Consider the following 22,019-nt stretch of genomic DNA (forward strand, 5'->3'; position numbering starts at 1 on the left):
TTCCCTCTAAGAGAGTACGAGAGAGGCACACTTTCTCTTCATCTTCACTGCTCTGTCACAGATCGGTTCCTGAACATTCTGCCTGTGCCACAGCCCCCCGCTTTCCACGGGGGGGGGGGCAACCGTAACTCTAACTTGCAGGGGGAGCACCTGGGTGCCGTTTGTCAGGGACCAGAGAGCATCCTACGTCTCAATGGAGTGTGTGTTGATCGACAAGAATTAAAAGTCAAACATTGCTTTTTCTTGTGGTTCCTACCTCATTGTCGGAGGTCTCTTCTTCAATCCCCACTGGCCGGCCTGCTTCATCATCTGGCTGTCGGGAAGGAAAACTAAAAACAATCTTTTTTTTTTTTTTTTTTTTGCATTTATGGTAAACATAGAACAATCTGTGCTCAGGTCCCTGGGTTCAACCACAGTCTGGAATTGGTTTATAGAGAGGAGGATAATATAAATAATAAAAAGAGAAGGGTGGGGGGTGGGGGGTGGGGGAAACTTTTTCAGGACAAGCAAAAAAAAAAAAAAAATCTCCCCTCATCTTTTGGCCAGGTCACTCGCCTGAGAGTGACTTCACGCAGTCATAAATTTGGCAGGTGTCGTCTGTCTCCTGCTTGAGTTGACCTTTACTTATAAAATGTGGACAAAGAGCGTACTCTGAAAGGTAGAGACAGAAAGAATGGGCGCCTAGTACTTTTAGAACTTACAAGTAGCCGTCTCGTGGGGAGTATAGAAAACAGAACCCCCTCCCCCCCAAAAAAAATCTTACCTGGAGCAGGGAGAGAAAAGTCTGAGAAGTAAATTTCTAAAAACAATGGTTACCATTTATTGGGCACTTACATGTGGCACTGGGTTGACAATTTCTAGAGGGAAAACTTCACTTGTAGTATCTGGTCCTCTCTTTAGAAGAATCCAGGAAGAATAACGTCTCTTCCTCGGCTTCTGGCAATGGCCCTCTCCTCCCTCATTCCGAGGCTCCCTGGCCTCCGTGGTAGTTTGTATCTGGGGTACCCCACCTCTCCTCTTCATTTTGGGAAAGGCCACTGAGGATTTGCTGATTCTCCGGTAGGAGAATCTCTCCAAAGAGGGACAGACTCAGGCTGAGTCTCCTTCCCTGAAGAGGTCAGGGTCTCCTGCCCAAGGGGACCACAGGCCAGAATAGGAACTTGATGGGACAAAGTCCCTTTTGGTATAACCCAATGAAGTCTGTTAAAGGAGAGCGCAGCAGGGCCACGGTCTCAGAGTTCCTGTTACTGCGGGACCACCAGGGCTGGAGAGGGTTAATGAGGCTGACCGGGGCTTGACTGTTTCACTTGGTAGGGGGCGACCCTCTCTTACCAATTGGCCCTGCCCCTCCTATTTTGAAAATTCCTAATCTTCCCGCAAAAGGGGACTTTGAAATGGACAAATGGCATGTTAATTTCACATTCCACCAGGAACCCCAGGAGGCACGAGGTGGGTCTGGAAAGAACCCCTTCGCCACCAGTTAAAGAAACCAAGTGTAGAAGCCAACTTTAATTCTGTTGAGTGAAGGGCTGTCTCTGTACCTCCTGAAAGTTACTTTAGGTAGAGGCATGGGAAGTGACACAGCTTTGCTGGGGGTGAGGGTCAGTTTTATTTGGTGGGAAAACTGACTCTGAAAAGGAGAGGCATGACGGTATGAGAAGTCTAGGCAATTAGGCTACCTTCTCTTAAAAAAGGTATACATATATTCATTTACTTTTTGCTTAATACCAGCATCCCTGCATAAAAGTCAAAGGTGATCATTCTAAGGCTATGTACTGACTCTTGGTAAGTAGGAATTAGCCCCAACTAAAAGTAAGGACTACTTTAAAAAAAAAAAATCACCAGGAAGACTATTAAACAAGAATTATTGTAATAGGGTTATTAGATCCAGGCCAAGATGATTTTAAACAGTCTCTTAGTCTAACACTAAAAATGTAGGGCACCTATGCATAAAAGTACATCTATTTTGTTGTTGTATTATTATTATTATTATTATTGGAACTCTGAGTAAGAAGGAAAGCTTTAGACCCCAGTGAAGGAAACCACAGAGGATTTAAACAAGATTCCTAAGAAAACCTGCAGTGAAAACAGAAAAAAAAAAAAAAAAAAAAAAAAAAAGCCCAACAAACAAAGACTGCAGTGTTGGCAGATGAGTTAAAGCAAATGTGGAAACCAAAGATCACCATAGCGATGACAGGTTATCTCAGAAATGGGGGAGCTCACGGTTCACGTACACTCAATGGACGTTTATAACCCAGGATCTGTCGGGCTTGGCTACACTTCAGAAAGCAGACCTACTAGGCACCTGTCGTTTGACAAGGGATCTGAAGAGCACACAGCACTCTTAACAATCATGCTTTACATTTACACAACGCGTTATCGCTTATGACCACAGCTCGTGTTAAGCACTGTCTTATCCGAATTAGGAACTTTTGCTTCCTTCACTTACCTTGCAGTCTTTGAGCAAAAGTCCCTGACATTTTAATCTCTGAGCTTTTGGTTTATTTGCCTATGAAATGGGGTCCTATCACATTTTTATTGCCCAAGGCTGTTTCAAAGGGCAAATGTGACTTAGATGAAAGGCTTTTAAAAATACAGAAAGAAGGTGGTATCATGGCTATGTGATCATTACTATTACTGCTTACTAATACCTGAAGGCAGGGAGGCTATCCTTTCAAGCCAGGAGGGGGTATGCAAAAGGCCCAGGAACCCAACTTTTCTTTGCCTGATTCCAGGTTCCCACGATACACATGATGTGGGCAAATTATAAAGAGGAACCTACCTGTATAGAAAACTCTTTTTTTTTTTTTTTTTTTTTTTTTTTTTTTTTGCAAGAAGTCTATGGGAAATTGGATTTTGAAAGGCAAGGAAGAATTTTGGCCTCTGAGAAGCATGAAATACTAGTGGGAGACAGAGAAAATCGTAAAAGTCTCTCTCAATTCTACAGATTTGGTGGCCTGATAAGCTATGTCCTTCCCACTGCACCAAAGAGTTCAGTGGAGGCATTCTGAATCCAGAAAAATGTCTGTGCTGGGGGCGAGGTGGGGGGCAGGCGCTCCTGCATGATGGGACGCAATGTAGCCTTGTTGCACCTGGTGCCATAAATTATCATACAATTAATTGAGATTCGCCGTATAAATAAAGTGTCATGGCAGGATGGCCATTATTACATACAGCATTTACCCAAACACTTTTAATAAACGTAGCAGATACTACAAAATTCTCATCTACAAGCCCCTCAATTCTTAAAAAATGGGGGATTCATACCCAAGTTGGGTTTCCAAAAACATGGAAATAGTCTATTATTGAATACTGTCAGATAAGAAAAAAGCTTCCTCTCTTACATATTCTAGAATTTTAGTCATGTTATTGATGATCTACCTACCTACCTATCTCCTCTAAAAAGTTCCCTATAATGTGGTTAAAGTGTTTGGGCAGGAAAAATGGAAATGGTATCTATACACACACAGACACACAGACACACACACACACACACACACAATTGTTAAGCACGTCACAAATCAGGACCCATATCAAAGAATGGTCTTTTGACCTGCATTTTCAGTGGCAGGACTATATGGGTGTCTTGTTTTAGGTTAGGATTCTAGGATTTGACTGTTCGTGAGAACTCTTGTCCTAAAGGTAAGGAAGTCCTCATCCTTCGTCCCCCACCCTCCTCCTCACCGAGATGGGGGCCTCTCTCGTCACTTTGGCCGAATGAAGCCTGGCGGGAAATGAGCCTGGTTGGACAAATGGCATTTACTGCAGCAGGTGACCCTGGCTGCCTAGTTCAGGCTCATGTCTGATGTAGCCTGAGGTCAGGGCTTCTGGACCCGTGGCACCCTGAGAGCAGAGTCAGGGCAATCGTAGGATGACTCCAGCAAATTTCTTTTCGTTAAGGTGAATTTTTCACCCTGGATACAAAACAAGGGTGAGCAAATTAAGCTTCTAATATTCTTAAGACCTGGCCCCAGACATGGACGGTTTGCGGCAGGACTGGCATTTGCATAATCTGTGGTTGAAGCCAACAGTCCTGGTTTGAGGGGACCGTGCTGACACCCCCACCCCCCACCCCGCCCCCAGAATAGGGGTCTCCACACATGGAGGTCTGCTGGGAATGCTTCACTGCACAAACAAGGCAACTGAGGCCCCAGCGTGTCAGGGACGCGCCAACTAGGGGCCAGGTGGACACGGTCACCTGGCTTCCCGTCTGTACCCCCTTGTGTCCCCTCCTCACCAGAGGCCAGCTTCTCGGGGCTATGCTTGGAATACTGCAATGAGACTGTGATGGCAAAACCAGTCGTCCGCAGAAACACAGAGCCTTGTCATTTAAGGGCTCTGTCTGTGGCTTCAGCGGAGTTGGGACATCCCACGTTTAAAGCTGCTTCCCTTCTCTTGGTGTTTGGGAAAATGATGATGTCGTGATATCCCTGGGTGGGCACAGCTAATGACCACTGCATTTAAAACTGTGATGTGTGAAAGGCACACGTGTCACAAAAGCAAACAGTCACGTGCCTGATGTCATTACTAAAAAACCATCACACGTTATATGATAGGTAACAAACAAATGGAGCACGGCTTTAGATTGTGATCTTCAAATCCCTTGAAAGGTCTTAGAGAACACAATAAAGAAATTCAGACTGTGCGCTTCACTTGGGAAATTTTCATTCAAGCCACACATGCAGACCACCGCTAACGACTGCTCTAATGACCCGTGTGACAGGAGAAGCCCATGTCTCAGACGGGAGCTGAGGTGAGGCTGGAAGAGGGGAAGGAGAGGAGGGGAGGGGAAGGGGGAGGGGGGAGGGCAAGGGAGGGAGGGAGGTGGGGGGGGAGGGCCCTAGAGAGGGGAGGGGGCTCGGAGAGGTGGCAAAGATGAAGAGAAGGAGGGGAAGAAGGAGGGGAAGGCGGAGGGGGGGCGGGACATACCCGATGTGCTTAAAGAACACAAGACCTTTTTACATTTCTTGGTATCCCAAGTCCATTGGCAGAGGATGTTACCTTTGATCCTCTTTGCCCCCAGCTAAAGCTGCTTGGAAAGATTCACATTTACATAGTTCACAAGTCATATTCACAGTTTTTACCACACTTCGTCCACATGCTTAAAATACAGTCGAAGCATTTAAAAACAAATTTTTTTTAATTTTAATTGCATTTCAGAGACAAGACAACATTTCACTCCCAACGCCTAATACTCTTTTTAAACCAAGCCCCTCCTACTGTGCTTTGTAAAAGCGTAAATGATTGGCTTACCTCGGGCTCTTCCCTAGGAAAAAAAAAATCATTTCATATTTTTTAAACACAGCCACGCCCACCCTCTTGGAACCAGCCCCGTGTAGGTTTGGATCCAGACCTGCCTTTAGCAGATTAAGTGGGGGTTTTGGTTGTTGTTTGTTGGTTGGTTTCTTTTCTTCCCCCTCCTCCCTCCATCCCCCCCACCCCGGGTGAGCTGAGTGTGTGCAGAATATCGAACTTAATGTGTGTCGCCCCCGACGCCCCAGATACCTGCGTGTCTGGTTTTTCAACCGTAAAGGCGGGAGGGTTTGGCGAACGAATGAGAAGTGAGGAAACGCTTAGCGCAAAGGGAAAAAAGAGAGAAAGACACACAGAGAAAAGGTTATGGAGGCCGGCGAGAGGCGGCCCCCTGTCCCCCGCGCCAGGGGCCCAACTCATTCCCCGAGATGCCCCACCACCTTCGCCTCCGCATTCTTCGCGCCGCCCGCCGCAGAGCGCCAGCGCTCAGGTACCTCCAGAGTGAGTGCAAACACGGAAAGTTTTTGCCCGCGCCATGGCGCAAAACACAAGACAGCCCGTTCCCCAGTACAAGTACACGGTCGGCGGGTAATTTGGGGGTGCCAGCGATGGGAACTGGGGGACACGTGAGCATATCATGCACAGGCGGACACAATATGGACACCAACAGACACCAACGACAAGCTGTCTGCGTCCAAGCAGCAGGGCCAGGCGAGGCGGGGGCGCACCTTTCCCCAACGACCCCAGCCCCCCCCACCCCCACCCCCTGCCCGCGGCCCCAAACCGGCTCAGCCCGGGGGACCCCGGGGCCCCTCCCCGGCAGTTCCTGGCTCACCTGAAGCCCCCGCCTTCCTTGCCGGCCCCCACCCCAGGACTCGGGGGCATCTTACGGTCGCTGGCGCTGGCTTGTCCAGCCGGAAACGACCCTCAGTGTTGCTCGGCACCACTTTTCTCCCTGGAGGGCACATACTTCGACCACCCACACCCAGCCGAGGCCCCCTCCCGCTCCCAGGGCAAAGTTCGGGCCCCTCGCTGGAACTTTCTAGCAGTCTCTTCCCGCCTCGGCCTGGACACCCCCCTCCTCCCGCTGCCAGGCCCCGAGCCCCACCGGGCAGCCCTGCTCCCCGCGGGCAGAGTCCGCCGCATTACCTAGAAGCAGCAGGCGGTGCGTACACATGTACCCCATCTTTTCTTCCTGGAGTTGTTTGTCGATGAGCTGGCTGCGTTTCTTCTCTGCGCGCTTCTGGGCGCGCTTCTCCAGGGCTTCCTTGCGCATCTGTCTGCGCTTCTCTGCCAGGGGAATCTTCTTGACCTTGGGGCTGGGGGCGGCTTTGGGCTGGGGGCTCTCGGATCGGCCGAAGCAGCCCCCGAAGGCCTGCATGAGGAACTTGCGGAGCAAGTTGCGCCGGGGCTTTCGGCGGCGGCGATTTCGCCGGGGCTGCAGCCAGCGGCGGCATCCGGAGGTCCCATCGTCGGATTCATCGCTGCTGTGGTCGTCGTCGCTGCTGACCGACCTCTCGTCGTCGTCGCGGCCGCGGCCAGACCTGCCCCGCCAGGCAAATGCGCGAGTAGGCTGCGGAGTAGGTGGATCGGCAGCCTGGATCTCGGGGCTGGGGGGTCGGAGGAAGCGGAGCTTGGGTCGGGCTCCAGACGCAGGGGCGGCAGGGGCTGCCCGGGCGGCAGGAGCTGCCCCGGCGGCCGGAGCGGCAGGGGCGGCAGGAGCTGCCCTGGCGGCCGGAGCTGCTGCCCCGGCGGCCGGAGCGGCAGGAGCGGCAGGGGCGGCAGCGGCTGCCCCGGCGGCCGGAGCGGCAGGGGCGGCTGGAGAGGCAGGGGCGGCCCCGGCCGCTGGGGCTCCGTCCCCGGGAGAGGGGACTTCTCCTCTCCCCGCAGCAGAGGCGGCGGCTGAGCCTCCTTCCATCTCGGCTGCTTCTCCCTCAACTGGGGGTCTCTCTCCCTCTGCTCGCTCTCTCTTAACTGGGGCTCCGGAGACCTCGATGGGCGGGCCGTCAAGCGCGATTGGGGGGCTGTCCATGTTGACGGGAGCGTCGTCGACCCCAACGGGGGCGCTGCCAATCTCGAGCGGGGGTCCGGAGATCTCCATCGGGGGGCTGTCGCCCGCGAAGTGTGGAGGAGATCTGACAGCCTCTCGGGATGGGCTGCCGATGGCGCCGGGGACCCAGAGGGGGGGCTCGTTCGCGGCGGGAGCGAGGAGGACCGCACTCGGGACCGCGACTGCCGCGGGCTGGCCGATGCTGCCGCCGTCGATTTGTGGGATAGCTCGGGGGAGCCCGGGGGGTGGGCTGTCGTCCCCAAAGGCTGCTCCATCAAACTCAAATGGCATAGCCTCCTCAGGGGGAGGACTACAGTCTCCTCTGAAGCCTGTGGTTGCAGGCTTGAGGGCTCCGGGCTCCTGGGGAGGAGTGCTGAAGACCCCTGCACCTGGGCCTCCTGGAGCGAGGTCTGAGACCTGCAGGAGAGGCTGGCTGCAACCTCCCTGTGCAGGCTGCTCAAACTCAAAGGGCATGGCTTCTTCAGGTGGAGGGCTGTAGCCTCCCAGGCCGGGTCTGGCATCATCGAAGGCTCCGGGCTCCATGACCGTTGGGCTGAAGACCTCAGGGCCTGCCTGGGCCCCAGTGGTGTCTCCGGGCTGCTCCAGGGTAGGCCAGAAGCCTCCTGGGCTGGGCTGCTCGACCTCGAAGGGCATGGCTTCCTCAGGAGGTGGGCTGTAGCCTCCGAGGGCTCTGGTTTCCTCGATGGCCTGGCCCAGGTCCTGGCAGTTGGGTCCGGAGACCTCAGGGGGTCCACAGGCCTCGCCTTCAATCTCGAGGGGGACGGGCTCGCTGTGAGGCGGTTCGGTCTCCATCTCTTCGGCTGCGCCAGGCCCAGGACTGGGGGCAGCTGCCCCTGGGGCCTCCAAAGGTGGTTGCTCGGGCTGTTCCCCGAGTTCAAGGGGGATATCGCGTTGTCCTGACATATTATTGCCGTCGAGGCAGTTGCGCACGCCCATAACACGGTGGCGGACTCTTAAAATAAACTTGGGGCCCCGTGAGACGGAGCACCCAACCGAACTAGGGTGAAAAAAATATCTTCGAAAAAATTCAAAGTATCAGCTAGAAAGTTCTCCAACCTCACTTTCCAACCCTCTTGAGGTCTGGGGCTTGAGGGCCTCAAACCCAAGACCAAAGCGGAAGCAAGTCTATTGTTGCCGGTGCAGTTTTGGCTCCTTCCTGGCCACTTTTTATCCCCTCAGGCTGCCCCTCGGCGCCCCTCTTGGCCTGCCCTTGTCCCCTCCTCTCTCTCTCTTTCTCTCTCTCTCTCTTTCTGTCTCTCTGCTCCAGGCCAGCCCCGCCTGCTTGGATCTGAGGAGCGTGCCGATTCGGTCCGAAAATCGCTCGTAGTGCTCGCTGTCTGCCACCAGAGGACGCCGGCCCCGGTGCCAAGGCAGCTCCGGGAGCCGGATCCTGGCGCCGGCAGCCCCGGACTTTGGGTAAGGGGGCCGATGAGCGCAGGCCTCGCAGGGATGTTTTGGCTCCTTCCACTCCTCTCCCTGACTGATTTGGAGTCTTTCTCCTCTCTTATCCCCTGGCCAGAGAGAGAGAGAGCTCTCCTGCGTTGCGGGACACGTGACGCAAGACGTGGGCCCGGGCTGCTTGAGCGCAGGAGCTGAAAACCCTCCCTCCCAGACCCAAATGACTCTCCTCGGGGGAGGGGGGAACCGCAGGAGGGTTTCATCACCCCAGGATACCCCTGAACCCCTGAGCCGCAGCCCCCAGACCTGGGCAGCCTCCAATCTTGAGCTCCAAGTCCGGAGTACAAGCCTTTGGGCGCGTGGGAAGGGGGCGCGGGCGCGCGCGGGGATGCGACAGGTGGTCGTAAGCCCACCGGCAGAGCGGAGAGAGGCGAGGGGCGAGGGGCTGCCGCGTGTGCGCCCACAGTTCGTTTTTAAAACGCCTTAGGGTACTTTCCACCGCTTCTGCAGCGTTTGTTTGCCGGTTTGCCCAGGCTGGCTCCTGTAAAAACACTCAATGTCCCCCATCCCCATCACACTCTGGGGGTCCCTGCGGTAGTCTAGAGTGGCGCAGGCAGGGTTTTCCCCCCGATTATTTGGACGATGATGCAGGGGAATAAGAGGGTCTTGGGCGCGCACCACGGAGACCCTCTAAGCGGTAGTTGCCGCGGCACGGAACGGGGGGGTGGGGTGGGCGCGGGACACACGCGGAGACCCCCATCCGGTGCAGGCCTCAGAGTTCTGGGGGGTTCCTACTGTTCTGGGGAAGGGTTAGCGGGATTTGTGTTGGGACCTGCGGCTGGCTTAGCGTGGTCTCGGAGACTGGACAACCCTGTGCGCGCAGAACCCAAAGATACACACTGTGCCGCGCCGGCAGCAGCGGCTGTGATGTGCCGCTCTCGGCCGCGGGCGCCGGCTGCAGGGTCGGTCGGTCCGCCGCCCCAGTTCCTCTCCAGCCCCTCGCCGGCCCCCCTCCGGCCCCTCTCCTTTCGCTATGGGTATCCCAGGGCAGTCGCTTTACTTTTCCACTGCTAGAGCCCCCAGAGGCGCGGCATTAAGCCCGGCCACAAGTGTAGCGGTCGCCTGGCTGTGCTCCTGTCGCCGAAGCTCGTGTGGGTTTGGAGCCGGCTGGGGTAAATACCCGCACCGGCGGGGTGGGCTTGGCGCGTGCACGCGCACTGCTCTGGGTCTAGGGTCTGGTGTCTGCGGAAGGATTTGAGTCGCGGGGAGGCGGGCGGGAATTGCTGCTCGCGGGTCACGTACGACCCGGGACGTGGGCATGAGGGCTGTCTCGCCAGCGGGTGACACGGACCTGCCAGCTACCTTTAGGTGCAAGGCAGCTGGGCACGAGGCAGGTGGTCGCCTGGCGTGCGGGCGGGGGAGAGATGGCAGGAAGAGTTTCACGAGGGTGGGCGGCGGCGAGCGGGAACACCGCTTGGGTGGCTGTATCTACGAGCCGCAGGCGGGTGAACCACGCACGGTCCGATCTCGTTAAGTCCAACGCATCCCTCTTAGAACGATGGGACCACAGCCACGGCGCACCACTGTCCCGCATCCGCCACCCACGTGGCCGTGCTGCGGGAGAAAGCTGACCAAGTCGGACTCTGGGCAACGTGTGGGGCCCCCCAAAGGCGTGACAGGTCAGCTCCATGGGTCTACACACTTGGAAATGCCAACACTGAACTTTGGCTCAAACTTTGTCCAACTATCCCCGTGGGCGATGGCTCAACCCTCTGAGCATCCAACTGAATGGGCCAACTGGGTCGCGACCGTCCACTCACTCCCCTCCGACCCCAGTGCCGGGTCAGCCATTGGGCTGGGGTCACGCCAATCAAGGTTGCCTGGCGAATGAGCAGGGGGCGTCCGACCGGAAACCGGATATGAATGGGAGGTCCAATAGGGGGCGCCGCGTTGGAACGCCCTAAGAGGTTGTGCCGCTGGGGTGGTTGGAAGCGGTTGGTGGGCGGGCGTATGGCGGCCAGGCCTGGGACGCCTCGAGGCCGGCTGGCGCCGTGGGGTCACTCTTCCTGATGCCACAAGTCACAAAGGCTGGAAGGGAAGGTTGGGGGCTGACAGGGGTCAACCCTAGGTCTCGCAGGTGGCGGTGGGCCAACCCTCCCGTCCGGGGGAACCGCTGCTGAGACCAGGCGAGAAGGAGGAAAATGTTCAGGGCCTGGAGGTAGAGGGCCAGGACCCTGAGGAGGGAGAGGGCTCACTGCCCCGATGCAGAGGAGCAGTCCCAGACGGAAAAGGAGTTGAGGCCCCAGGGATGCTGCGCCCTGCCGAAGTAGAAGGTCAGTAGACATTGGGGTTTGGAGCCCCAAAGGGACGGGTTGCCCTCGTTCCGGGCCTTGCTTCCCCAAAACACTGTTCATCAAGGAATGGGTACAGGGTCTCTTTGTTTGACATCCTCAGGGGCGTCTGGGACCCCCTTTGTTCAGCACTCTTTGGTGTCTTTGGTTCTTTGCCTGGGGAGCCCACACACTGAGGGGATAAAGGCCGGGTAGATACCAACACTCCATCCTAAAGGATAAGCAACATAAAAATGAGAGGAAAGACCTCTACTGGTGGTGGTGGGGGGGGGGGGGGACTCGAAAGTGTTGGTGGGGAAAATGGCGTTTCAAATGGGCCTCCGTGGATGGCTAGGGCCCTTGGCTGCCAATGGGGGGGGGAGGGGCGGGTGGAATGATAGGTGTGGGCCCACCAGGAGCAAAAGGGGGAAGCTGGGTAAAGAGGACAGGCCACAGCGCAGAGTCTTGGAGGCGCAGTGGGAGTAAAGAGGGACGAATGAGGTAAGATCTCTCTGAGGATACCAGGAAGTTTCAGGGCAAGCACTCTTGAGGCTGTTCTGGTAGGAAATGGAGATGATGAATGTTAATTGTGCTGCAAGGGAGGCTTTGCGCTTAGTTTTAGTAAAGATGGAGGGAGTGTGGAGGATGGTCCCACCGGAGCGAACAAAGGACGCCGTAGCTGGCCTTGACCTTTAAGGTGGGGAGACCCACGTGCAGTGAAGGAAGCAGGAAGGCTGAATGAGGGGACTCAAGAGGGATCCCAAAGGGCCCTCGAGCATCTCCTGTGCTCCCAAGGCACAAAAGGTGGAGAAGCCAAAGTGTGGCGCCTGGACGGTGGGACACAGGTGACACAGGGAAGTGGGGAGGATCTCGGGGAGAGGTGGCATGGTGGCGGAGCCAATTTGGGTTTGGACTTGGCAGAGGTGAAGGAAGGATGGGAGTCGCAGTGGAGTTTTTCACGGCCTGTTAATTAAGAGCGTGGGCCTGAAGTTTCGAAGGAAGCGTGAGACCTCAAGTTCAAAGTGACAACCATCCTTATAGGATATGGAATCAGTGGGTCAGATACCACCCTCAAGGGGAGGAATATATCTGGTGACAGAATCTGGAGCACTTAGCGCACTAGAGGAGAAGAAAAGCTGCCTCAGGAGAGAGCAGTGGGCTAGGAAGGACTGGCGGGGGTACACGGGAGGGGAGGATCTAAGAAGCGCCACGTACCTAATCAGGATTGTGGTTTCTTAGCCTCTGTGCTGTAGACATAGGGGCCAGATCATTCTCTGCTGTGGACTGTCCTGGGCACTGTAGGGTGTTAGCAGCATCCCTGGCCTCTACCCACTAGATGCCAGTAGCAGCCCCTTAGTTGTAGCAACCAAAAATCTGTTAGATTTTGCCAAATGTCCTCTGGGAGGCAAAATATCGCCCCTGGATGAAACCACTGCTGTAGGCTGAGAAAGGACCCTCAGATTGGAGTAGGAATCATTGTCACTGAAAGGTAAATTAGGACCAGGGAGAAAACATTACGTTGTTTAACTGCGATGCTCCCTATTGTCTACTCTTACTATTTTTTTTTCTTCCGTAGGGACTGGCCACCAGAATCTGAAACCTCAAATCACTCACGTGAGGGGGTTCAAAGCTGAAAGCATCACAGATCAGCAGTGGGACTTGAGACGCCTCAGAAGTGCGTCCAGATGTTTGAGGAGCTGGCCAACGTGAACGGCAGCTGGCGGGCCTGGCCACGGGGACCTGAGGACCCCGCTATGGTAAGAGCTGGGGGCGATTAGCTGGTGGGTTGACTGGGGGCGGGTGGGGGGAGGTGCTGTCTGGTGAGCATACTCTAGACTGGTGAGCTTTCTGGCTCAAGACAGAAATGGGGCCTGGCCCTGGATGCAGATTGGCCAGTGACAGGTGGTAGTGGGTAGCCTAGGCCAGATTGCCAATTCTGGATGGATTTCTAGCAGAGAAAGGAGTCTGTATCTGGTAGGAATAAGCAGGAACAAGGAAGGAAGGTCAGTGAATGAGTTCACACCGATGACGAAGAGGAAGGCAAGATAGGCTAGTCACAGGGTGCCCGAGAGAAGGGGGTGCTGGGGTCAAGGGCAAAAACTGTGTGCCAGGGTCTGGGCCCTGTCCCCACAGGGAGCGAGCGGGAGCAAAGGCGTGCAGTGAGACGGGTGTATCCATCAGAGAAGGAAAGGGCGGGCTGTCAAGTCCAGGTGAAGGTCTGTGGGAAACCGCGTATCCTTAAAAAGATCCTTAAAACTGCTACTTAAAAAGAATATAGATTGTCTACACTCCACGAGTCAAGAGAGGAAACACTGCTTATGTTTCAGTTAACCCGCATTTCTGAGGAAAGTCCGCCCGTTCACCAGAAGGCCCAGGTCCCTCAGGTAGGCTCGGCTCTTTGTAAGCGAGTAACCCCCAGCGGAAAGCAGGTATTTCTTCACTCTTGGCTCTCTGAACAGCACCGTCGCCATCTGTAGGGACATGGCCCCCTGCCTCGGTGACCCCGTGTGGCGCCCTGGGCTTCCCAAACTCCCATCTTCCTGCTATATTGACACCTGCACCAGCACACGTCACACTCCGCAAATGGCCGTTAGTACGCTTACATTGGGGGATTCTTACTCGTTGTCAAAAGCACAAGGCGCATCCAGAGTTTAAGTAGCTGCCTGTCAGCGTTCTCATTTCATCCCCGTATCCAAGAAAGAGAAAGCAAAGCAGGCAGACAAGGAGGTGGTCGAGAGGGAAAGGAGCAGAAACCAGGCAAAATGATCTTTTTTTTTTTTGGCAGTGGTATTTCCTCCTAGCCTAGCGTTTGGGGTGGGGGCCGTCTGCAGAAGAGCACTCTGCAGACCACTCCCGTCACTGCTGTCTGTCTGTGGATTTCTTTGGAACGCAGAAAAGGAGAATCCTTTCACCAGCTGGGAGGAAAAAGCCAAAGCCAAAAGGAGAGAGAACCCGGGCAAGAGGATTCCGGCAACTGTTCTGTTTTTCCACCTCCCGGTGACCAGTGTTTTCTGAGTGCGAGAAGACTTTGAAGCCTGTTCGGTTAATCACCGTTCAGTTAAGACCTGCCGTGCTCATCTCTCTCCGTTCTAGCATCTCCTCTGCCAGCCTCGGCCGGTGGAGGCAGCAGCCTCCTGTCTGCAGAAGGGTCTGCGTGACCAGGCTGTTTCAGGCAAACGCCAGCCGGAGAGAAAACGCCTCAGATGGAGGTCAGGGGCAGGTGCACGGCTGAGATTACAGATGGGCCGAACCAGACTTAGGGAGACACTTGATCCGCTCAGATTAACAAACCCCGTGCTGCAGCCCCAGGGGCGGAGGGTCTCCTCCCGGGAATTCAGACCCCTTCATTCAGCTCGCTAGCTAAACTCAGCAGCCCTCGACCTGGAAGGGTTACCATTTCTGCTGCGGCCAGGCACATGGCCGTCCTCTGACGGCCTGTGCTAGCGCGGTGGGCCCGCACATTCTCGACAGTCGCTTGGACTGGGCCGTGGATTCCTTCTCCAGGCTAGCTGGTGATGCAGCAGAGAATGTGGAGGGGAGAAAAGATGAACAGTGCCCCGGGAAGGGGACTAAGAAAGGGGTAAAAGTGGGGACTAGAAGGGCAAGAGGGAATCCCAGAAGATAAATCTGGCTTTAGCGGGAGCTCTGTTTAAAATTCCGGGAAATCATGGCGGGACTTCCAGGCACTCTGGGAGCATCTGGGCACCGTAACCGCATTTAAGGGGAGTGGTGGGTCTCATGTTAGCGCAGAGCCTCAATTTCCCAGGGTGCGTTCTCCTCTTGAACTCTAATGGAGACAGCAACATAAGCCAGAGTATTCAGCAACCGGCTCTCGCCTGGGGGAGGAGAAACTTGTCTTCAGCTGGCCGCCGTCCTTGGCCAGTGTGAGAGTCGGGGCCTCTCCCTGAACTGAGATCCAGGATTTAGGACTTGAGCTATAAAACGACATTTCCTAGGTTGTAAATCTTTCCTTTTGGTTGAAGCCACTGAGGCACGTGGACAAAAACTCCCCTGTACCTATGGAATTGAGACCGTAGAGACCCTCCAGGGAGAGGTGACCTTAAGGGTACCTAAGCTGCGAGCCCCAGGGTGGCCCTCCACCGCTATGCCTGGCTATTAAAAATGCTGTTCCTGATACTGCCTCTGCTGCCACCAGATTTTTGAAGACGGCCACGGAGTTGCCCCTGAATCTCTTCATCCCTGAATCTCCCCTTATTTGTGCGTGCTAGTCTTTATAGCTCTAACACGGACGGGCTTTGTGATTCCTGTCTCCAAATCTTCTCTTCTGTTCCTTCCCTACTGTTCGCGTCTCCCACTACCTTCCAGTTTTTTCCGTGATCCCCCAACACCTTCCTTTCCCTTTGTTGTTCGCAAACCTTCCCGCACGTTAACAGGCACCACTACCTTCTGTGCACGCTGACCCCCCCCCCCCAGTTACTTTGCGGCGTGCCTACCCTAAAATAAGCTCATAGAATAAAAATAGGCCGTGTCCACATGCAAAGCCAGGAAAGCGGCCCCCCCAATTCTACCTTGCAGTGGGGAGTCTGCTGGCAGGCGGGGGCTGTGGCGCCAGCTCCTCTTGGATCTTGGATGCCCTGCCTTTACTGGCTGAGCGTTGTCAACAGGTGACAGGGGCCCTGCACTGCAGACTCTTGGCCTTGGGAGAACTAAGTCACTAGGCTGTTTACTCTGGCTTCTCTGCTATGTGAATCGACTGGGCACCAGCACCAGGATAGGTACCAGGGGTTCGGGGCGGGGGGGGGGGGGGGGATGTGAGATTTTTTAAAAAGGGAAAACCAAACATTAGTAAGATTTATCTTATATGTAGCCTTGTAATGTGCAGCCAAAAAAAAAAAAAAAAAAAAAACCAAAACTGGGATGTTCAACCATTACTTTTTTTTTTTTCCTTTTCTTTTTAACTCCATTTGCTCCGCTAGCCCGTGCATTTGCCATGGAGGAAAATTGGTTTAGGGGGAAGTGCAAAAAAAAAAAAAAAAAAATCTTAGCCATTACAAGGTCCTGCAGTATAGAAACAGATATACAGTACATTTCTATAACTATGGTATTAAAATTTCATGGGAGAGAAGCAATTAAGGAAAAAAAAAAGTCTGAAAAAGCTCTTGGGAGGGAAGGATAATAAAAACAAACACAGGAGCTAAGGAAATGGGTTTATCCTAACTAGCTGCAGCCTCGGAGCTGCGTTGGCAGGTCTGGCCTAATCAGGACACTTACGAGTGACTGAATAATACATTCAAGCACTCGTGGTCACTTGACACGACTCATTGCTGTCAGACCGCTCTCTCCCAGAGCAGGTAGCATCATCTCCAGGCTGCAGTAACGCTGGCTTCAGGGCCCCTGCTCCCACTCGGAAAAGCTTGTTTTCACAGACGAAGATCGGGGAGAGCAGGTGAGGGGACCAAGCAGGCACAAGACAAACACTTAAAGATCTGCTCCGAAGGATGGCCATTTTTCCCCCTCAGGCCAGTGACAGAACCCAGCGGGGATTCTGTATTCCCTGACTTGCCTGTTGAACCATTTTTTTGCCACCCATTCAAAAACAGATCAGATAAAATCAAAATGAGAACAACGCAAAACAGATTCCTTCACAACTGGTGCTTTTTATTTGGTCACCCTTGAACAACTTTTTTTTTTTTTTTTTTGGCTCCGTTAGCGTTAAAGTCACCGACGGAGTGAGACTGGGCAAGCCTGGGCTTTATCGGCCTGCACGCATTTGGAGCTGAAGGGGATACTGTGAACATCTCATTCAGTTCCTTCCATTGTCCGTGTGAGGAAACTGAGGCAGTGAGGTGCTGGGGCTGGCCCAGGCCTAGAGGTCCTTGGGGCTTACAGGTCCTGCTGTCCACTCGTGGGGCAGCAAGATCAAGGAAATGGTCATGAATGTCAAAACCCCGAAGGGAGGGCGAGGTGTCCCATCCCTCATTCTGGAACAGGGGGATTAAAGATATAATGTGAGAGCCTGATCCCTCTTGCTGGGCAATTTCTAAGAGCAGGGCAGCACTTGAGCCTGCGTCTCACCTCTGGATGCTTAATTTGATTTTAGTAATTTGTTTTTTGTTGTTGTTGTTGTTGTTACAGATACATGCTTTCCCCTACACCATGGTTTCTGCTCAGTTTCCTCTCAATAGCTTCCGTCTGCAGGAAGAGCGGCGATAACACAGGTAAATTAAGTAAACTCCATTCAGATTATTAAAAAAAAAAAAAAAAAAGACCTCATTCTTACCCACATGGAAGTTTCAGCTTCCTCATGAAATCTTCCATCCCAGCTGCTAGAAGTGAGGGCTAAAGAGTGAAATGGCTGTAAGCAGTTCCAGGGGGCGAAAACCAGCTTCGAGTGCATTAAAGAAACATCCTCTTAAAACAATTCCAAACTTTACACTTCCCGGTTCTTGAATTCTGATAAACATAAATGAAAAGTTTTGTTTGCCAAACTTTCGAGGTCAACCTGGGCCAGATGGCTGGACAGCACACAGCATGTGAACACTGCTCTAATTTTCCAACTCAGAAAGTTGAGTTTTAAGAGGACCTCTGTCCAAGAAAAAGCAAATTTCTATTAAGTAAATGATTCACGGAGCAAAGGAAAATCCGAATGCCAGAGCAGACCATCACATTTAGGTAGCTTTATTCTCTCCCCCCCCACCCCCACCCGAGAAATAACTACAACTGACTGGTAATTCACTTACGGGGTCAACTAGCAGGGGTTTTGTTTTGAGCGAATTTCCTCACCAGACACACCCCACCTAAACTGAAAGAGCCAAGTGAGCCCATTCAAATGCTAATCCCAGTTCTACTGGGTGAGACAAAGGGCCAATTTGGAGCCTAGTGAGTCGGGAATGCTTGGGAGAACTTGCCAGAAACGCCTCTGGGGAAAAGAAAAAAGGTAGTGGAGCCCCAGTGTCTCAGGTAGTTAGAGGGTTTGAAGTGTCTGTAGGGCAAAATCTCTTCCCTGGGGGGGGGGGGGGGGGGTCCAGGGCACTTCCTCGGGGGTGGGGCGGGGGGGGGGGGGAAAGCTGGCATATTTCTCAGCTGTTCTGGATCATCTCTGATGGCTGTTCCACCCTGACACAGGGCTGGAGGGGGGGAGGGGGGGGAGGGTGGGTGAGGGGCGTGTGGGTGGGTCACGGGGTTTCACAACCGGAGGCACTTTAGGAAAGAGGGCAGACTATCTGTGTTCCTAGACGGGGACTTCCACCCCCCAATAATGAGCTTGATGTGTATTGCTGACAGTCAGGAAAGCAAGTGTCTCAACATCCAGGCTTTTGTTCAAAAACAGACCAAGACCGAGGTGAACATTGTGGGCTTGGGCACTGAGGACTTCCTAAAAACCTCGTGTATTCTCCCTGCGACACGGCAACATGCTAATTCCTCCAATGAAAAACCTAGCTCTGCAGGCCAAGCAGACCCCCCCCCCCCCCCACTACCCGGTCTGGGAAGACAGCTCCCGCACGGAAAAGCACACCAAAAACCAGCCAAGCAAACCCTGGCTTCTTGTGCAGATTCACCAAAGACGTGGCACTTGGTGAACACAGGCTGCTAAGACGTTACCACAGGAAAAAAATAACACGTAATGCCACAGAAGGAGCCATATGCCCACTGGTGACCTGAAGTAGAAATTTCAACTTCGGAGAGCTCCATCTCACTTAGGCAATTTCACACTGGTAAGCCAAAGGCAGCGCGCGCCTGGCCCTGCTGCGCCACCTCGGCAGCCTCCGGACTCCTGACCCCTCCCCGCGGCCCAGGGAAGCCCCCTGCTACCAAACCGCCCTCCGCGTCCATACTAGTGAAGACACACAGGCACCCAGCAGCCATTTGCGCCGCAGCCAGCATAACTAAGTTCTGGCGCGCCGCGACTCCTTTCCCCGAGAGGAGACCTGGAAGGAGGACCAAGAAAAGTGTGTTCCTTCCGGCCGCATCCTTCCCCTAGGAGTTTAAGAACCCGACTGATCCTTTCCTTTCGAGCCTAAACACGGTTCACTCCCCCGTCCCCCCAAATCCTTCTCCGCAGACTAGCCCAAACCCGCGCAAAGCGAGACGCACGCGCGCACCAAGAAAACATCAATTTCCATACCGGGTGAGGTTTTGTAAAATACATTTCATTTGTCAGTCTTTTCCTCCAGGATTGGCAAGTAAGACACACTTTACGCACCGAAGACGCGTTACCGGATTGCAGCCGTTTTTGTGCTCGGACACCAGGGCGGTTTCACCTCCAGGTTATGGATTCCAAACTTAGCTCCACCCGAGCCGAAAATGGCCGGTGCGCCGCCTCCCCTCCCCGAGGCTGCCGAAGCCGCCGCCGGCCCCTGCCCCCTCTTGACCGATCCCCCAAGGACTTGCGTCGGATCGGATCCAACACCTTTCCCCGGTGCGGTAGTGCCGTGCTCTTTGGGGACGCATTGTAGGGTACCCCGCTGAAAGACGCGATCCCCTCTCCAGCCCCGTTCTTGTGCCGCTTTACCTTTCCGCTCGGCACCGCCTCGCGGGCCTCTTAGCCCCTCTCTTCTATCCCCAGGTCCGTGCGCAAACAGCCCCAGACCTCTCCAGCCAGGCTGCACCCGGCCCCGCCGCCAGATCAGCTGCGCCAAAAGGTTAGCGATGCCCCGACGTGACCAAGCCCGCGCCACTAACCCTGGTAGCCGGTAGGGGCATCCCCTAAGACTCCCGTACCTTCTCTGCCAGCCCTCCAAGTACGCGTGATTCGTGGGGAACCGCGGGCGGTCCCGAGGAGGTCGGCTCTGGAGCGCGCGGGCAGGTGCGCACGCTCTTTGCAGCGGACTCCCCGCCCCGTGAGCGCCCGGAGAGGGGTGGTGGCGGCCAGGACTAGCGCACAGCCGCGGGGCGCACTGGCGCCGAGGTCCCGCGGCTCCAAATTGGCAGCGCTGGGACCTGGGCTCCAGGCTCGGAGTGTCTTAAAGCGCCGGGCGCGACTTTTCCCGGCGCCGGCAGTCTCCGGAGTTCTCGCCCAGTCCCGGTGTGATTACTTTTGGCACATTGCAACAGTGTCGCTACAGCGCGGCCGCTCTCGCACGGTGAAAGTTGGCGCGCGCACCTCCGAACCACGTTTCGGGCGCCTGCCAAGGCCAACCGGTTTGAGGCCAGTGTTTAAGAGGGGGGAAAAGAGCGCATGAAACAAGTGACTTACCCGTGCCTTTTCGGTGTGCAGCTGGAAACCTGGGGCGCGCCGGGGATTCTGGGCGCGCGTCCTGGACACCAGCTCGGAGACCTCAGGCTGTCTCCAGCCCGGCGCCAGGAGCGCACCGTCGTGCAACAAGCCTTTGGCCACCTGGGCGCCCCCGGCGCCGTCCCGGCGCCCAGGGGAGCCTTTCCCAGCCTGCCGGCGGCACCCCCACCCACCTCCCGGGCTGGCTAGCTGAGCCTGCTGTCTTCCCGCCTTCCTCCTAACCTGCCTCTCCTTCTCCCTCCTCTCCTCCCGCGGGCTCCCACACCGACCCCAGGCTTCCCCAGTTTAGCGGTGGGCAACTAACCTGAGTCAAAGAAAACAAGGAGAATCTGGACGGCGTCCTCCATTAGTGACGCCGGATGGGGATGGGTCCCCTCTTGGAAGGGGACTCCGGGGATGGGTCGCGGCGGGTGGGCTTCTTCGGCTTGCAGCGGCGCTGCTGCTTCTTCTCCTCCTCCTTTGGCTCCTCGGACTCCTCGGGGTCCCTCGGATCCTTGTCCTCGGGCTCGCGCTCGGGCTCCTCCCCCTGCCTGGGGTTCTGGGGCTCCTGAGTGCTGGGCTGCGCGCGACTCGGGGAGGCGTCGGGGCTCCGCAATCTCAGAGCGTGCAGACGCTCGGTGAGAGATTGGCCGAAGGTGGTGTGCTTGGGCACCACGGGGCCGCGCTCGTCCTCGGGCTCGGTCTCGGGCTCAGTGGCGGGGGCGGTCTCAGGCTCGGTCTCGAAGTCGGTCTCGGATTCGATTTCAGACTCTGTCTCGGTCTCGCTCTCGGATTCGTAGTCAAACTCTTCCTCGTACTCTAGGCACTCGGGGAGGGACAGCTCGAGGTCTGCCTCCTCGTGCTCGTGGTCAGATTCGGGGGGCTCGGGGAACACCTGGGCGCCGGAGCGGTGGTGGGCGTTAAGGAAGCTCCGGCGCTGCTGGGCGGCCGCGCGCTGCTGGGCGCGGGCGTTGGAGGTGGCAAGGGCGCGGAGGAGCGCAATGGAGCAGGAGAGCCAGAGGAGCGCGGTGGCTGCCCGGCGGCCGATAGGTGGGCACAGATCGTTGTAGTTGTGGCGAGCTCGGCGCCACTGCTGAGCCCGGGACCTACGATCCATTCTCTTAGGCGCACACCGAGAAGCCCACCCGCCCTCTGGCTCTGCAGAGAGCGGCTCCGATGCGCATCGGCTGCTGGAGCCGAAAAAGGTGCACCCCACGAGGTGAGAAGCTGGGTCCGGAGGTCCCAGCCCCACCTCGGCGTGAGGGGGGAAAAGGGAAGCACCTACCTTCCTGACCACTCAACTTTCTAAAGCTCCGCGCCTCCGCTCGCCTCTCTGAGCAAGAAGAAGGGATGGGAAAAGGGGGAAGAGAGAGTCTGTCTCCTCCCAGGCTCCTCTCTCTAAGTCTCAGCCTCTGCGGTCTAAGACCCGGGAGAGGTGCCTCCGCTGGTCCTCTCGCCTGGGAGAGGAATGAGGAGACTGAGGCGGGGAGGGACGCGGCGGAGAGGTTCTGCAAAGTTGCGCGCCCGGACTTCAGCCGGGCATGTGCAGTAAGGAGGCGGGGGCGCCTCCCCGCGAGCTGCGCTGTGGCGCCGAGCCCGTGGCGCAGACCCTAGTGGGCCGGCAGGTGGCAGGAGGGAACCTTGTTTGGAAGGATTGGGGCGAAGCGAGGGGCGGGGGCCCTGGCGGGTGCCAAGGAGCAAAACGAGTGAGCGAGCTAGCCACAGGTTAGGGTGGGTATGGGTTCTCCGAGGGGTCCATACCCCTCCTCGGCCGCAGCATCCTCGGTAAAAT

At 55.6% G+C, this 22,019-nt stretch overlaps 2 protein-coding genes and 1 long non-coding RNA gene across 3 annotated transcripts in view; 1 reads left to right on the top strand and 2 right to left on the bottom strand.

The window, feature by feature from the left end:
- LOC122467217 (protein ALEX-like) overlaps positions 1-8,277 on the bottom strand; it is a gene marked incomplete at its 5' end in the record, with an annotated part of 47,800 nt that extends 39,523 nt beyond the window's left edge. The window contains one exon of the mRNA XM_043553569.1: positions 6,403-8,277. Coding sequence (XP_043409504.1) covers positions 6,403-8,277 — 1,875 coding nt within the window. The remainder of the gene's footprint in view (positions 1-6,402) is intronic.
- Positions 1-21,793, bottom strand: part of LOC122467219 (neuroendocrine secretory protein 55) — a 53,763-nt gene extending 31,970 nt beyond the window's left edge. Inside the window, exon 1 of the mRNA XM_043553575.1 lies at positions 20,553-21,793. Coding sequence (XP_043409510.1) covers positions 20,595-21,344 — 750 coding nt within the window. The 5' untranslated portion in view covers positions 21,345-21,793 and the 3' untranslated portion in view covers positions 20,553-20,594. The remainder of the gene's footprint in view (positions 1-20,552) is intronic.
- On the top strand, positions 10,354-19,741 carry LOC122467220. The gene is made up of 4 exons (XR_006292861.1): positions 10,354-11,055; positions 12,629-12,809; positions 17,149-17,231; positions 19,580-19,741. It is a non-coding gene; the product is annotated as an uncharacterized LOC122467220 (long non-coding RNA).
- Positions 21,794-22,019: the final 226 nt, after the last annotated feature.

The sequence above is a fragment of the Prionailurus bengalensis genome, chromosome A3 (assembly GCF_016509475.1).
Source record: "Prionailurus bengalensis isolate Pbe53 chromosome A3, Fcat_Pben_1.1_paternal_pri, whole genome shotgun sequence".
Lineage (NCBI taxonomy): Eukaryota > Metazoa > Chordata > Mammalia > Carnivora > Felidae > Prionailurus > Prionailurus bengalensis.